The 17,323-nt window shown below is 51.5% G+C and overlaps 1 protein-coding gene across 1 annotated transcript in view; it reads right to left on the bottom strand.

The window, feature by feature from the left end:
* EPHA8 (EPH receptor A8) overlaps positions 1 to 14,905 on the bottom strand; it is a 54,456-nt gene extending 39,551 nt beyond the window's left edge. Inside the window, exons 1-2 of the mRNA XM_066563794.1 lie at positions 14,798 to 14,905; positions 2,338 to 2,402 (exon numbers count right to left, since the gene is read on the bottom strand). Of these exons, the coding sequence (XP_066419891.1) occupies positions 2,338 to 2,402; positions 14,798 to 14,882 (150 nt within the window). The 5' untranslated portion in view covers positions 14,883 to 14,905. The remainder of the gene's footprint in view (positions 1 to 2,337; positions 2,403 to 14,797) is intronic.
* Positions 14,906 to 17,323: the final 2,418 nt, after the last annotated feature.

Raw genomic sequence — 17,323 nt, 5'->3', positions numbered from 1 at the left:
TGTTGGTAATAGGGCCAAAATTTGGGCAAAAGCACAGGGTAAGTGCACAGTGGAGTTACCCCACGCCTGACTAAGGTCCTGTAGGACTCAGCAGCATGGCCAAGAAGTGGCTCTGATGTTGGGTGGTATACAACATTTAATGTTGTGAGCCTTTTTGGTTTTCTTTTACTTTTTTGGCATCCAGTATTATAATTTTGTTTTATTATTTGTTATATTTATTTACTCTTTTAAAAATTTACTTACTCTTTAATTTATTATATATTATTTAATTTATTATATAGATTATTCATTCTATTATTATTTATTGTTAATAAACATCACCAATAAGATGGAGAACTCAGATGTACTAGTGTTCAAGAGCTGCTGGTGAAGGACTGCTGGGCATCTGCTGTAGAGAGCCCTGAGACTCAGCCCCAGCCCCTGTGGTCACCTTGCAGTCACAGCTGACAGTCCAAATGGGGTGGGGCTCTGGATTCATCCCTGGATTTGTCAATGTCCAGTACAGGATACTCCACCTTAGCTGGCCAAGGAAGTCCCTGGTGTGCTGAGAATGAGGCTCCTGTAGGCTCAATCCTTTTGTCTGCTTTGGGAGTGCAAGGACCTGCCCAGCACAACCTGCCCAGGTGGATTCATCCTCACCCAAGTCACCTCAGTGATGCAATGGATTCCACCTGCACCCCTGACAGGGACCAAGGGCCTGGGCACAGGGACACCCAGAAGGATAATCTTGGGCAGTCTGCAAGCAGCAGGTGGTCTGACTGTGGGGAGGAATTGCCTGGGGAGGGGTTAAGGACAGATGTGAACAATGGAAAACAGCCCTGTCTCCCTGAAAATCCCAAAAACATTCTCCCTTGCAGGAGAGCAGAGGAAGCCCTGAATGTGTGTCAGGCTCCTCCAGGATGCCACAATCTGGCAGCAGGGCTGGGATGAGATGACAGCTGATTAGTGACAGGACAGCAGTGACAGCCAAGGGCAGCCATGAGGAGGACAGCATCTGCCTCACCCAGGCAGAGGCAGAGGAAGGTCCCTGGCTGCAGACCAGAGGCAGGCAAACCCTCGGAGCGATCGCTTTTAACAGGGGCGCGTTAACAGCATCACCACAGGACCTGGAGCATTTACCATCACCAGCAATTTTGCAGCCAAGGATGTTTTTTCCTCAAAGCTGGGCTGCTTTGAGAGCTGAATGAATTGACAGGTCTGAAGGCCCGTATTTATGCAGGAGATCACATCACATTAGTTCCACAGTCCCCTCTGACCTTGTACCTCTCAATCTCTTACATTCCCAGGATACTCATCATTGCAACAACTAACTGCTAAAATTAGACTTGAGTTAACAATTTAATATATTTACATGTATGATAAAGTCTGATAGAAATCTGATCATTGGTATTATTATGAATTCACTGTTCTGATCACTCCTGCTCAAGCAGTGCGGGGACTGAAAGTCGCAAGCAACAGATCAATGAAAATTATTAGAGACCTGGGAAGATTTCTGTGGGAGGTGGAATTGAAAAGATTAGGACCATTTAGTTCAGAGAGAGGATAAAAAGAATGGACATGAAAAATCAACACAGCAGCAACAGCCAGGTAGGCACCCCAATTTTGCACGTTTTGTGCCTGCAGAAAGCCCCACTGTGCCTTGCAGTTGGTCCTGTGGGTATTTATGGGATTGTTTCTGTTCACTAAATGAATGAGCAAAATCCTTCCAGCCAGGTCACCCTGACATCTGAAACTTACTATTTCCAGAAAGCTACTGTGTCAGGAAAACCTGGGCATGGAAATGCAAGTGAAGGGAGAGTGTGGAAAGGATCCAGCTGGTGGAGATGGCAGGCTCACGTGGGGGTCACCATGCCACCATCCCTCCTGGACATGCCACAGGGCTGTGAGTCTGCACTCCCATTCCTGTAAGATGCAATCCACAGGGGAGGCTCCCCTGCCCCTCGTTCCCAGTGCTCACAGAAATTCCTTGGATTCCAGGTGGTTGGGAGCTTCCTGGTCATTTGGGGCTGTTCCCCCTGATGCTCACCCAGTGCAGTGAGGAATGAGACACTTCTTAGCATGGCCCAGCTCTTGAGTCCCTTCAGAGTTCAGGACCTGGTGACAGCCTGGTCCTTACCAGGGGACATGGAGGGTTAAATGCCATTTTCAAAACAGCTGTATCCCTCTGCCAGTCTATCAGGCTGGCATTTTCCCAACAGACATGGTCTGTTTGCCTCATCAGCACTGACTTGGGGCTGAGATGTCCATTCCCTACTCATGCCCTGACCCCTGACCCGGTGACCCATGGTGACCCATCCCACTGGGGTCCCCCTCTGCCAACAGTCACCTCATACTTACCCCATGTGAGGGATAAGTCATCCAGCCCCAGTCTCCCAGGATTGTTGACGTGTCTAGCAAGTTCACTGGAAAACACAGGAGCAAAAGCTGTGTTAGAAAGCTTTGTCCCCATCCCTAAGGAACAGAGCCACCATGAAGAAGCCCTCTTCACTTGCCATTTCCTTGAAAATGCCCCCCATCCATCAATCTTTCTTCAGGGACTGCCTGGCTGGATATGAGGCAGGTATGGAGTTTGGGGATGGCAATAAGGGATGCTCTCCAGAGCTGGTGGTTCAGGATAGAGTTGAGTCCTGGCCCCAGCACTGAGAGCAGTGTGACCTTTGAGGGGGGAGGAAGCTGCAAAGAGCAGGTTGGAGGGAATGCAAAGCAAGGAAGGTTGTGGAAACAAATTCCCAGCATCAGGTTGTCCACCAGTCCCACCGTGGGCCAAGACTGATGCATCATTTCTCAGCTGGACACTTCTCTTCTGGAAGCCCTTTAGGCTCAGCTCCCTCTCAGCATCACTGGTTTGAAGTCTGCACTCCAGCAGCTGCTGTAATTGCACGCTGCAGTGCCCAGCTCCAGCACAAAGAGACTCCCCATGGTCCTGGCTGACACCCCACTGGAGAAGTCCATCAAAGCCAACCCCTCCAAATCCCTGCCATCACCAGGAGCCCAACTTAAAGAGGAGACAGAGGCAAACTGCAGGAAGAGGGGAGCAGATTGCGTGGTAGGAGAGGTGAGGATGCCTTCCAAGGTGCTCAGAAGCTTCCTGTGGAAACCTGTGCAGTGGCAGCAGTGGAGGAAAGCAGGATGCCATGGAACTGCTGCCTCTGAGCCATCTGAGCCCCACGCTCAGATCCCACAGCATCAAGCAGAGGAGAGCCTTGCCTTGCCTGATAAGCTCGAGTTGCTCAGCACCTGGGGAAGGAGCCCCAGCCCCAGCTCCATGGTGCAGACCCAGAGGGATGGAGGCTTGGGGGAGGCTGCCAGCAAGGTGCCTTGACCCTTGGTGCAGTGGGCACCAGGACCCTGATGCCTCAACACCCCCCCAAGAGCACCAGACTCCCACAGGGACCCCCAGTGCCTCCAGCTTTCCCCATTCCCTTTATTCTGAAGCCACCCAGTGAGGTCAATGCCGCAGGAAGCTTCATCCTTGCTGGCTGCCTTTCCTCACCCTTGAGGAGCACCAAACTGGACCTGGAAACACCTTGTCACAGCATCCCTCTGCAGCAACAGGGCTGGGCTGGTCCCTGGGCTCAGGAGGGATGGTGGTCTTGTTGCCAGGACCAGCTTGTCACAGCAGGGACAGGGCATATCAGGACAGTGGCTCCAGTCCCTGCAGAGCCTGGGCTCAGCATGAGGCTGCTCTCTGTAGCCTGAGGAACGGGTGCCACTTTCATTTACTATTACCAGGCAGGGAAGGAGAGGGGAGGAGAGAGGAGCAGAGACGTGAGCTGGCTGTGAAACACCCAGACGTCATGCTCCTGACAGAGCAGATTAGGAGCTTTTGAGGCATTTATTAATGTTAGCAGAACAATTTGAAAGAATTTCCAGGATTTCTTGTGTGGTTCCATTGGCCCAACAGCAGGCCAAGCCCCTCCACTCCCTGTGCAGCACTGCTCCCACTGCTAAAGAGGCCCCTTGCCCTCAGCACAGAGTAATTACCTCAGAGATCTCAAATCCATTTTTATTTGTTATTGTTAATCTGAAGATTTTCTGCCTATTTTCCCTGGGTAATTCACCCAGCAGGAGCCCAGGCTTGGGAGTTTCCCTGTTGGCAGTGCAGGACCACAGTCCTGGTGACCCTCAGCAGGCAGGTTGCAGGGAGGAGACAGCTTTTGCAGACCCTCTCTCCCCCCCACCGTGGTCTCTGCACCCTCTTTCCCACGGTGGGATGCTCAGCAATGGATGTGGCTGCCTCCCACTGCTCTGCAAGCAGGATGAGGAGCCTGCATGAACTGGGGTCCAGCGGGATCATCGCATTATGAGGGACAATGCTGAGAGCATATAGTGGGGTGTACCCCAGACTTGTCTGCCAACAGTGTGTGGGACCTGGAGCCAGCTTGCTACACCCCATCCCACCACCCTGACCATGTGGTCATCACCCAGTCTCACAGAGATGTTGTCATGACCTGAAGGAGTCTTCTCCTTTCAGTTGCTTTGGTTCCCAGACAACCTATGTCAGTTTGCATCCCACCCATCGTCAGATTCCCCTTTGCAGGAAGAGGGATAAGTTTCTTCTACTCCCTCACTTCAGCCAAGTGCACAGAGCCCTGCATTTTAAGCCCACACAGCAAACTGCACAAACACAAAGGCACTGTGTGTCCTAGAGCTCCTGTTAACTCATGAATAGCACACCCCCTGTGGATACCAGTGTCCATCCAGCAGCACTGCGACATGCTCCTATATGGGGACACCAACGCTCTCCCAAAACCCAGCTGGTTACAGCCCAGGTTACGGCCCAGCTCAAGGGAAGCTGCCACCCCTGCTGTGGCCAGTGCCCGCTCAGCCCTGTGCAGTGAGCTCCTGGCCGCGCTGCCTCTCGGGGGTGATGCTCAGCGCCCGCCTTCGAAGCCGCAGAGTGAGCAAGACCACCACAAAGGACCCCTTTCAGCTCAAACATTTTTTCAGAAAATGTGCTGGTTTGGGAGACCTCTCTCCTACAGCTGGGCAATTCTCTTTGATGCTATGGACTGTCTGCACGTATCAGTCTCAAACCGTGAGCTCCATTTTGTTTTCCTCAGCACCATTTTGTCATTTCCCTATTCTGTGCCTTGGCCTTGCCTCGGCATATTGAGCCAAAACACCAGGAGGTGTCAGGGGAAATTCTCGCCCTGGTGGAAAAGCTGTCAAGTCTGATTGCCCATTCAAATGTAAGCACCTAGGAGAGAGCAGGTCGTTTCCCAGCACAACTGGGGTCTGCAGACAGAGCCTCACGTAGGGCAGACCCTCATGCTGCATAAAGTTGCATCGTGCAATGGTGCATGAGTAGTGGACATTGCAGCCTCATAGATACAGACTAGGCAGGAGTCAAAGTGTGCAAGTCAGTATATGATGTATGTATATATTGTATTTATACCTATATCTCTACTGTTGGATCTATATCTGTATCCATTTCCATACCCGTATCAACCAAATTCTATATCCTGCTTGGGATAAGTGAGGGACCTGAGACTGGGACTAGTATCCAGAGGATTTGAGTTTTACTTGGGACCATATATCTCGTGCCATATATCTGTATCTATATCTATTTCTATCTGTATCTGTATCTGTATCTGTATCTGTATCTATATCTATATCTGTATCTATAACATACGTATATCTCTATATTATCTATATATTTATATCCATATCTATATTTATATCTGTATCATATATATCTATATCACGTATAAAGAGTGAGTGCTTATATACCCTTCCCAACACTTTCACTGCTGGCCACAGCTCCTGCAGGGATGTATTGCATCCCTACAAACAGGTGTGGGAGCACATCGGAATCTCACATCCAAGCATCCTGGGCTCAGGAATGGGCTTGTGGTATCTAGGGGAGCTTGTGCATCCTCAGCCCACCCCGTGTTCATGGTGGGGTGGTAGAACAAGTCTGTTGTGACACACGGTGGATGTGTGACACACACAGTGGATGTGCTGAGTCCCAGCCTCTGGAAAAACAGTGGGGGACCAAAGAGGGCTCTGAGCACCCTCACTAATTGTTAACCCACTGTGGTCCTCCCTCTAATTACTCCACCATCTCCCTCTTAGGCAGGGGCTTTGTAGCGCAGGCGTGGGGAGGAAGGGTCACTGGGAGCAGCCCTGTTCCCTTGGGCTTCAGTTCCTCTCCATCACAACTTCAAAGGCCTCCCAAGATTCACAGCAAGGCTCCCCCCCCCCCCCCCATGCAACAATGCCTTTTGCATCGATAATTAAACTCTTACCAGCACAGCTTGGCTGCTCCCCACTACCCAAAGACCAGCAGGCTCAGCTCCACAACTCCAAGCAGGTCTGCACAGCCCATAGCAGCCCCACAGCCCCAGCCCCTCTTCATGGGGGAATGACACAGGGAGGGTTATCCGCATGGGAAGAGAGGCAGCAAAAGGCTTCCTGAGAGGAGGGGAACAACAGCCAGTGGCAATCATTTCTTGTAATCTGGGGCAAAACTTGGAAGAGGCAGGTGGGGCCAGGGTGGGTCAGCTGTTTGTGTCCCGCCATTTAATGCAGAGGCCAGCTGAATAGGCAGCTGTGACCTTTCCAAATCAGGAGGCAAAGCTGAGACACAAAGTCAAGTCTTACTGGCCTTGGAATATGGCAAGAGGACAGGATGGGAAGCTTTGCTTTCAGCCTCCTGATCCCTGGGACAGTATTTATCTTTAAGGAATGAAAAATAGCCATTTATTCCCCAAGACATGAGGCCAACGGGTAGGGCTCAGAGGGAGGAGCAGCCTACCTGGAGGGCAGGTCAGCTCCCCCCTTTCGGGAGCTGTGTGCAGGGATGTTCCCCACAGATCCAGGTCAGCAGTGGGTTGCTGCTCTGCCAGACCAGCAGCCAGATTCAGGCAGGATTTTTCCTGCAGCTGCTCATCCACAAGGCTGCACATAGTAAGGACACAGTGGGGATGGGGCTACACTCGGCACCCACTGGCCTCGGCTGCCCAGAGAAGGAGTTTAGAAAAGCATTGCGGGTAGATCCAGGAAATATGAAATCTGGCAGGAATTTTGGATTTCCACACTTCTGGAAATGCCAGAATCAAGCTGGAAAACAAAACAAAACAAAACAAAACAAAAAAAGGAAAAGAAAAAAAAAAAAACAGAGAAGAAAAATACCAAACAAACCAAAGGAAAAAAACAACAAAACAAAACAAAAAAAACACCAAAAACCAACCCACCAAGCTAAAAAGAAATATTTTCAAATGAAAGCAGTACTGCTTTTTGGCTGTGCCCTAATTCCCATTTCAGGATTTCTTCTCAGACCTCCAGATTTTTGCTGTGAACTTTCTGCATTTAATTTTATATCATTTTGTAATGCATCAGGAGCGGCAATGCCCATAAGGACTGCCCAGAGGGTCACCCCTTTTCACTATACCCAGAGCAGGAGATACTTTGATGTAGGAAGAAAGCTTGTTTGTTCAATCAGTGCTAACAAAAAGCCTCAGTTCAGGTTTTAAAAATAAAATTATCAACCTGATCCTTCCAGCCCCTGCATGATATCATGTAAGATAATGTGCAGTGCAAGAGCACCTTACCTACCCATGGTAGGACTGAGGTGTTGTGAAATAATGCAAAAAATGAAACAAAACAAAACACCCTGAATAAAGTATTTCTAAGGCTAAAACCCTTGAAATTATAGGGCAGGTTTTTTCTTCCCAGAAAAAAAAAAAAGCACATCAAAAGCCGAACAACAAAAAGATGTTCCCTCTCAAAACTACAGGTGAGAAAATAGAGATGTAAAATGGTCATGTATCCTCCTCGCTTAGAGACTCCCAATGCTTGTGTGCAGGGGGACAGACAGGGAGAACTGGGCATGCTGGTGTAGGAGACCCAAATTAAACACACTACCCACCACTGGGCAGGGTGTTACAGTACAGGTGTGCATCCCCAGTACAGGTGTGCAGCCATCCCCAGTACAGGTGTGTACCCATCCCCAGTACAGGTGTGCAGCCTGGCACTGTGGCACTCATTGGTTCCAGTGCAAGCTGAAACTGGAAATGTCAGGACGCCCTGGGCTGTCCAGGGCTCGAGGATGAGTGTGCAGGGCTGGACAGGGTTCCAAGTGAGGGTGACCCCACACTTCTGTGTCCCTGGTCCCGGAGTCAGGGAAAGGAACTATTTCAGGCTCCAGGGGTGACTGAGCTCGTTGTAATTCAGGGCAGAAGCCAGAGGAGGAGGTGGGAAGGCCCTGGGGATAGGGGTATGAGAAAGGTCAGGGATTCAAGAAATTCCACGGAAACAACAAAAGTGAGCAGGGGAAGAAGCAAGACTGCAGTGAGGCTGGGGATGGAGCACTGGGGTCCCTGTGGCCATGGAGGAGGCACAACTGGTGCCCTCAGGTCTGGATTTGGCCATCTGGGAGTCACACATGTCTTTTCTTCCACAACGTCCCCAGCCTGAGGGACAGCACAACGACATGGCCCTGTCCATCAGCAGAGAGGAGCCAATGCCTGGCACAGCCACCCCTTGATATCTCATCTGGCTAAAGCCCTGTGAGAACAGATCTATTCAACTCCCACACCACCAAAGAGTGGCTCCTGGCATCCTTGACCAAAGCCAGAAGCTTGAGGAACAGGTAATGGACCTGCGCCCAAATGGGGACTTCCCTCTGAGCTGCAGTTCAGGTACAGGGACAGCCTAAACACCTCATGGTACCAGTAATGCAATATTGTGACAGCCTTTAAAAATTACACAGGAGTTTTCTAACACAAGATAAATGTCTTCTGCTTGCAGTCAGCAACACCTCTGTCGTACAGATTCCAAGAAAGGGGAGCTGTGTCCAGAGGGGTTTGTCCCAGTGTCCTCACACTAGTCCTGACTCCTTCTTCTCTTTTCTCACATCTGTTTGGTATAATAAAATAGACACAAATGCATTTTCAGCTTTAGTCACTGAGTTTTCCAACCTCTGCTGCATTTTTTGGACATTGAAGCTCATGCCACGTATGCTGCTAACACTGTCCCAAGTCCTTTTCCCAGACTATCTCACTCCCCACACACAAGCTGCGTGCCCCCTCAGTTATCTCCTGCCTGTTTGGGGTCTGGAAGATTTCTTATGCCATACTGCCACTTCTTCCCATGCCACCCACTTTGACTCAGGCAAACCTGGCACTGGAGATCTGTGCCTGTATCAGAGCCAGGGCAAACCTTGCAGCACCCTGAAAATGCCATTCTGCCCTTCCCACCGGTCCCTGTGTCCCTGCAGTCCTGGTAAAGCTTTGAGTGTTATCCTCTCTGGAATCCTCACTAGGGAAACGTGGGTTTTACAAATGTGCTCGCTTATCTGGATTATCTGGAGGGGCTTTGCATGGCAGTTTTTCAGGCTATCATATGCTTTTTCCCTAATTTCTCTGAGGACATTTTTGCTCTCGCACCAGTTGGCCACCCTAAACTGTGCTGAGCTGTTTGTACCCCAATGACATTTTAAAAGCAAGATAATTTCTTTTAAAGGCTTTTGCCTTTGCTCTCTTAAAAATAGCTTTCTAAAATGGAACATTTTCACAGACAAAAATACCAATACTAACTGCCTTTGAGGGGACAGGCTGAATATCTCATACCACTGGTAATTAAATATCACAAAAGTCTTTAATAATTGCATGGAAGGTGCATAACACAGAAGGTATTTCATCCAAGGAAAGACCCTGGAACTTGCGGCATCATTGATGCTGAGATGGAGCTGGGATGGATTCATCTATCCAGCTGCAGCCAGCACTGTTGTCACTCACTGGTGTGGTTAAATAAGCATTTTAAATATGAGAAACTGGACATAAAGCAGAAGATACCATAGGCACAACTATGATAACCAGGGCTGGAGGTAAAGAAAAATCACAGAAGGGAACCTGCAGAGCTCAATCTGTTCATGCCCACAAGGGCTGCGAGGTGCACAGGTTGAGTTTACCACTTTCACCGCCGAAAAAGATGGGCTCTTTAATCCTGCAGGAAAAGCCTAACAAGAACAAATGGCTGGAAGGTGAAGCCAGGGAAATTTGTATCAGGGAAAGAGGGACCTGATTTTTAAAGGCTGGGGCTGACGAGCCCTTGGAAGGGATTATTAAAAGCAGCACTGCCTTTGCCGATTGTTTTTAGATAAACAGTGAATACTTTTCTGGCCACTATCCCTGGGCCAAATACACCTCATTAGGCTTTATTGGTGTGCCTGGATCTGATCCATTAAGGAGTTACATACTTAGGCTTTATTGGTGTGCCTGGATCTGATCCATCAAGGAGTTCCATCCTGTACACAGCTGTTTATGACACTGAGTATCACGCACCGACACGGGTTTTGTTTCGTTTTGAAGGTAATACAAGTGCATTATCTAACCACTGCCTTTGGGACTAGTAAGGCTGAAGGGGTTAATCGCCTCTGTGACAGAGGAATCATTTTGAGTGTTGGCCAGGCAAACAGGCTGGGTTAGAAGAATGAACTATCAAAAACTGTCAGGGTATGAATAGAGTTATCATATGAATGGATGTGCCCCTGGAGATAAAGGCAGCACCGAAGACTGCCAGCGAGGCCAGCAGGGACAGGCAGAACACAGGACCCGAGCAGAACAAAGAGCGGAGGTGGCGGGATGTCTCCAGAAAACCAGCGCTCCCCAAGCCCTGCCGCCGGCACCCAGCACTGACCTGGGATGTGTGGGATGAGCTTCCACCCTTCCTGAGCATCTTTGGGGCTGGGGTTTGCTGCTGGCTTGTTGAGGGTTTTTTTGAATAAAATATTTTGCTAACCACTTTTCAGCAATCGAAAAAATAAGGAATTTTTTCCTCCCCAAAGCAATTCATCAGGTTTTCAGCTGTACTTAAATTTGGCTTCATCAGATGCATTTCCACCATCACCAAAATGGGTGCTCATTTATTGTCACTGGAAACAACCCCTTGCAATTTCAGGAAACGAGAATTCAAGGAGAATGAAAAACCTGCCAAAGTAGGTGTGTTTTGTACACAGGTGTGTTATTTTTCTGCAAATTTTGGAGGTTGATTTTCCAGAAGTTTTATAAGCTATTAATACAAGAGGGATGGAAATGAAGATGGCACCAGAAACATATCCCTGTAAGCCTACCTAAAATTATGCAAATATTTGCTTTATATCAGCATTTTGGGAGCAATCAAAAAATTAAACACCCCCAGATTTTTTTTTCACTAATGTAGCCTAAACCAGCTCCCTGTTTTAAACCAATGTTTCTCCATCCTCCATCATCAAAAGTCCATAAGCTTAAACACTCTTGTTTCCTTTCCTCAGAGACACAGACCCCCACAACCTTTTTAAAACGGAAAAGGCGATTTCCTCTCCCTTTCAATGTCTTACTTTTCCCACAGCCTCGACTTCGGCATTGCTGCAGAGAAGTAGGAAAGAAGCATTGAATAAACATGCAGATTAGTTTTTACCTTTTTTTCTGTTTGAGCAGAGGGGCAATTAATGAGATTACAATGAGAGATTAGCAGGAGAGACCCCCATGAACCCTTCCTGTGGCCCCCGTTTCTGCGGCGCAGCAAGCGGCTGGGCTTTCCCAAGGATTCTGGTGCTTTCCCGCACCCCATCCCTGTTGAGTGGAGGAACAAAACCCCATCACTGTGGTACAAGGAAAAGATGAGCATCCTCTCCTCGGCTCAGCATCCTCCCCTATATGTCACCCCATCCCCATCACCTGCTGTTTGGCTCAGCCAGCCCTATGTGCCCCAAAAAGCTGGGGGAAATGTCCCCAAATCCCTCTCCCCTGCTTCACCAGGTCCCCACATGGAGCTCTCCAAGCTCACCCACGGGCCATGGGGTCCATGTTGTGATGGGGAGGAAAGTCACCCGTCTCATGGACGGAGGGCAGAGCTGAGCTGGGGGCACCACCTGGGAGGGAGTAGACCCCCAGCAGCAGCATTTGAAGTGCCATTTTTTGACAGAAAATACAATTTTGTTACCCCCCACCCAAGTTCCAAATGTGGTGATTTCTGCTTGTCTGATTTTCTTTCAATTTAATGAAAATATTTTGTATTTTATTATTTAACTTCAATTTGTGCTATAATATAAAATACCCGCTTTCATATTTTCACATATGCAACTCCATCTGCAATAGTGTAAATATTTTTAGTCTCTCATACTTCATATTATTGAAATATCTTATATTGAAATATTATATATATCGAAAATAATTTTTCTACCTCCCTGCTCTAAAGCAATTTAATAATTTCAGACAATTCTTTTTTCAGTACTCCAAATAAAAATCTTCCACATCCTGCAAATTTTTACCCCTCTTTAAAAAAAATCTGAGTTTTGGCTTTCAATGCATTTCGCAATGGCTGCCGTGCTGAAATGGGGGATTTCCCATGGAATAGCGATTCCCTTTTCCTCTTATTTCTCAGACACGCCTGCACACAAGACTGAAAGGAATAAAAAATATAAGCTTAAAACTTCTTGGAACAAATATTTCAGGAAAGAGAAAGGCACTGGGAGCTCTTGGCAAGAAAAAAAACTAGGGTTGAAGCTGGTTTTTTAAACAGGTTAATACATGTTTTTATACACCAACTGCCTCCCAATACATGCATGCAGAGTGTAGCACACCGTGGCCTGAAATTTGCTTTGTGGTTGTAATTTTCTACCTTGTAGTTCCCAAACCAGCACTGGGTTTGCTCAGCAGCACAGCCAGAAATGCAGGGCACGGAGAGGCTGTGGGAGCAGGCAGAGATGATGGGCAGCCAGGCTACACCCTCACACCGTGCCCGTAGCCTCCACACGCTCTGGGATGGGCAGCCAAGCCTGGCACAACTGGAGGGTGGCATGCACCAAGGTTGGGCTCTACTCTGCAGCATCTCCCACATTTCCAGTCCCATCCCATGCCAGGGTGCTCAACAACCGCCACCACAGCCGATCTAGTGCGGACGCTGCTCCCAGCCCTTCCCAACACTGGCGCACTGGGGACTGGCAGAGCCCACAGCCACATCCCAGCTCCACTGCTTATGTTGCAGACCTGGCTGGCACTGAGTGCCCCATGCCAGGGCACAGCAGAGCCCCAGGATCCGTGCGGCCACGAGCATCATTGTGGTGGTGGATGGAGCACCAGTCGATTTCTGCAGGCTCCCACACCTTTTCTTGATGCCATTCAGTGCCTCCTGTCTGGTCTAATTGAGATCCAGACTGCTTGGTCTGCCCCAGAGCCCAGCATATCCCCAGCCCTGTGCAACCTCCTGACCAAGGCTGTGATTGAGGATAGCTTTCTTTTCCAACAAATCTTGTGGGAAAGCCAGGTCTGTCCCAGCTGGCGACAGGCAGACAGCAGTGCAGGGCCTGGCTGTCCATGCAGACACCATAAAGCCCAACTCAGCATCCAGCGATCTCCTCCATAGAGTACAGCAAGGAGCCCCTTGCCTCACTTGCCAGTGCCCAGCATGCGCCAAGTCCAGGCAGGGCTGTTTGGCTTTGCGGGGCTGCAGCACTGAGAGCCTGGCGCTGCACAGGCAGCATCCTGCACCACTCCCTGCCCGGGGCATGGGGCAAAGGGCAGCTGTTGCATCCCAGAGCAAAGACCAAGCAAAGGCTAGGAGAGTCGGGGTGCTGGGGCCCCATTCTGCACCGTCACAGCCCATCCCCAGTAGTGAGACCCCAATGCATCCCCCTGTGTGGGCAGCAAAGCAGATGGGAAAAGGAGCAGGAAGAAGGCCAGGAAGTAGGCATTTGGCAGAAAACAGAGTTAGGACCAGCAAATAGCTGGAAATTGGGGAAAAAGCGAGGAAAATGCTAGTGGGTGTTGGATGATGGCAGTAAGCACAAGGACCCAACCCAGCAGGGTTCTTCAAAGTGCACGAGGCACAGGGGTGGCAGCCCTTGGGCCCCGGTGTGCTGGAAGGATGGCAGAGATGCAGGGGCAGGAGAAGGGAGAGATCCCACCACCTCCATGGGGCAGGGACACCGGCCCCAGGGCTCACTGCAGAGCCTGTGCCGTGCTGGCCGTGGTTCTCAAGCACAGCAGAAGGGAGGAAGGATGCTGCTGCCGGTGCCAAGGACATGCTCGGGAGCGGGAACAGCAGATCCCTGGCGATGAAGATCAGCAGACCTGGGAAGCAGCCGTGCCGCCGCTGCCAGCACAGAGGGAGACAGGCGAGCGGGTGGGTGGCAGGAGCAGCACTGCCGAAACCCAGGGGGGCCTGGAATACTGGAGCAGGGACACGGACGAGGGCTGGGGATGAGGGCAGCCGGCAGCTGGGTAGAGTGGCTGGCTGGGGAGAGCAGGCCTGACGTGGCTGACACCAAGATGTCGGGAGAGGATCCTCAGCTGCGTCCCTGCTTCCTACTTCAGAAGTTTCCAGCCCTTTCTCTCACGAGAAGTTTCCCACCTGAATGCTCTTTCCAGCTCCCCTCATCCTCCACACACCTTCCTGTGCCCACCCACTCGCTCCATCACAGCCCATGCTGCTCAGCCAACACGCCCGGCCCCGCACTGCTGCCAGCTCCAGTGATGGGGATCGCCATGGCTGAGCTGGTGCCGGTGTCCCTGTCCTCTCTGCAGCCACCCCTGCATGCTGCAGCAGAGCCTGGGCAGAGGAGGGAGGCAGAGCTGCCGGCATTGCTGCAGAGTCGGGTTCTCCTGACCAGCTCCGAAGTTTTGCCTCTGGTGCAAAAGCTCCAGGATTAGCAAACTCAGGGAGGCAGGAACCTGGAGCTGCACTCCCCTGGGAGCACAGAGAAGCCAAGCTCGGCAGGGCTGAGCCCATGTGGGTGCATCCAAACAGCCACAGCGATCCCGCGAGTGCCCCTAACGCTGCCCCGTCACGCCAGGGCCACCCCGGTTCCTACCTTCGCTGCTGGTGGCCGAGAGGCAGGCAGCCAAGGTTATGACGATGGAGAGCGAGGATGTCAGATCCTCCTGTGCCCATGCCATGGTCCGGCGGGGGCCACCAGCGCAGGGCCACCTCGGTTGTCCCAGCACCTCTGCGAGCGAGCTACCTCTGCCCAGAGCTCCGGCAGTGGCCGGTAATGCAAAGGCACTTTGCGCACATTGCTCGCAGCCACACGGGCGGGCGGCAGGGAGGGAGCAGCCTGCCCGTCACCGCTCGCAAGCCAATGGGCTGGGTGGGCTCTGCAGCGAGCCCCCCTCTCCGCGCCACACGCGCTCGCTGTGCCCAGAGCCAGCGCCTGGCCTCGGGCTCCCGCTCCCCGCTGTCCCGCACCCCCCGCCCTCGGGGAGCTCCGACAGCCCCCGCTGCACCTTGTGCCCCCCATCCCGCTCCGCTCTCCTCACCGGCCGCGGCCAGAGACAAACTTGCAGCGCTGAGGGGAGCCCTGCACTCGGCCGGGGTCAGGTGTGAAGGGGATGGGGTTACACGTCCCTCCCGGTGTGCAAGGAGAGGAAAACCCCTTGTAACTGCTGCCCTTGCTTGTCTGTAGGAGACAGGTAGGACGCCCCCATCCCGATGCTTTCCGTGCCACATCATTCTGGGACAGACACTGCTCACAATTGACCTGTGGCAGTGGGAGCAGGGGACAGCACACGGGGCTCACAACGCACTGTTTACTGTCACCTGACGGAGGGTCAACCCTCTCCAAAGCAGTTTGGGAAGACACAGCAATTGTGCCAAGGCAGAAAGGCTGGGCACTGGGCAAGGGTGTCCTGGGACAGGCTCCTGGGATTACCTAGGAAACACAAAGCATCCTTCCACAGCCTCTGCATCCCTCTTGCTTGGAGCCACCAGAATTGCCAAGCCAGGTGAGTACCTTGCTCAGCATTAGACACTCGACATCTGTCAACAGACCCCCTACAGCCACTACTGCTTCCCCATCTAAATGCTGAACAATCATTAATATCTGCCCGTGGTAACCACAGATGCTGACTCCCATCTACGCCACATGCAGTGACTTATTTGCTCCTTCATGCACTCGTGGCCAGTGCATTGTGACTGCAGCTCTGCCCTGCCCCAGGAACTACCCGTGGGCAAGGCACACAGGGCAGGATAGGCATCTCTTCTGTTGTCTGTCAGGCCATCCCTTGGAAATGGAGATTTGCTCAGTGGGGACAGGGAAGGAGAGGGGCTGTTGCACACCCTCCATTCCACTCTGTGTACCCTGTATGTTCCCTGGAGATGCTAGACCCCATGCTGGGGCACCCCATGGTGCTACCAGCAGCTTTCTGCCTGGAGGAGTGAGAAGAGCTCCCTGCCCGCCTCCCAGCGTGTAGTGGTAACAATTTCTCATTCAGAATGGATGAGGGCTGTTACCTGCAGGGATGTGTCTGCACCACTCATCACCAGGACCTGGGAACAGCACAGAACCTCAGGTCCCTCCAGGTTGTGTACCCTGCCTGCCTGGGAAGCAGTCAGTGCAGAGACAGTGCTGGAGAGATCCTGTCATCAGCAGTATCACAGGATGGGCTCGCAGAGTGGCTCAGGCAGGGACACAGCTGTGCCTCAGAGGACACCAGACACTCCCAGGGCAGCCGGCAGAGGCCGAGTGGGGCTGTCAGGTGACAGGTACAGCTACACAGGGGACTTTGCAGTGGACCTTGGAGCAGAGGTGAGGGCTGATGGCCTCCAAAATCACAGCAAGCCACCAGGAAACCCCTCATGATGCCACAGTAGTTGCACCCCTGCAGCTGGTGGGAAAGCAAATTTTCTGCCAGCTATCACATTGCTACTCTGACCCAGACATTTCCATTTGCTGAAAGGGCTTGTCACAGCTCAGTGCTGGATCATTCAGCTCTCTGTCCCACAGTGCCCAAGCAGAGCCAGGCATTCCAGAGGGATGATATTCACACTGCCACCATCTGCCTGGCTCTTTTGAAACCCCCCTGCAGAGTTACGTCCAACTCTGGTGCTCATCTGGAGAAGAGAAGGCTCTGGGGAGTCCTTTTAGCCCCTTCCAGGGCCTAAAGGGGCTCCAGAAAATGGACTTTGGACAAGGGATGGAGGTATAAGGGGAAATGGCTTCACACTTATACAGGGCAGGGATGGATGGGATGTTGGGAAGAAAATCCTCCCTGTGAGGGTGGTGAGGCCCTGGCGCAGGGTGCCCAGAGAAGCTGTGGCTGTCCCATCCCTGGGAGTGTTCAAGGCCAGGCTGGGTAGGGCTTGGAGCAACATGGTCTGTTGGATATGGGGTGGAATGAGATGGTCTTTAAGGTCCCTTCCAACACAAAGAATTCTATGATTCTGTGATCTCAGTCCCAAACTCTGGAAAAAGCTCTGGGGAGGCAGAAGCCAGCTTTGGCCTTCCAGCACTGAGTGATTCCACTCCCAGTGCCATGCCCCTAACCCTGCAGACCTTCAGCACATCCCAGCTACCCACATGGGCTCTCTAGTCCCCTGGTGCCCTCCCAGCCCCATGTGT

The sequence above is a fragment of the Molothrus aeneus genome, chromosome 21 (assembly GCF_037042795.1).
Source record: "Molothrus aeneus isolate 106 chromosome 21, BPBGC_Maene_1.0, whole genome shotgun sequence".
Lineage (NCBI taxonomy): Eukaryota > Metazoa > Chordata > Aves > Passeriformes > Icteridae > Molothrus > Molothrus aeneus.
The sequence above is the reverse complement of the archived record's forward strand: the minus strand, read 5'-3'. Positions and strand labels throughout refer to the sequence as shown.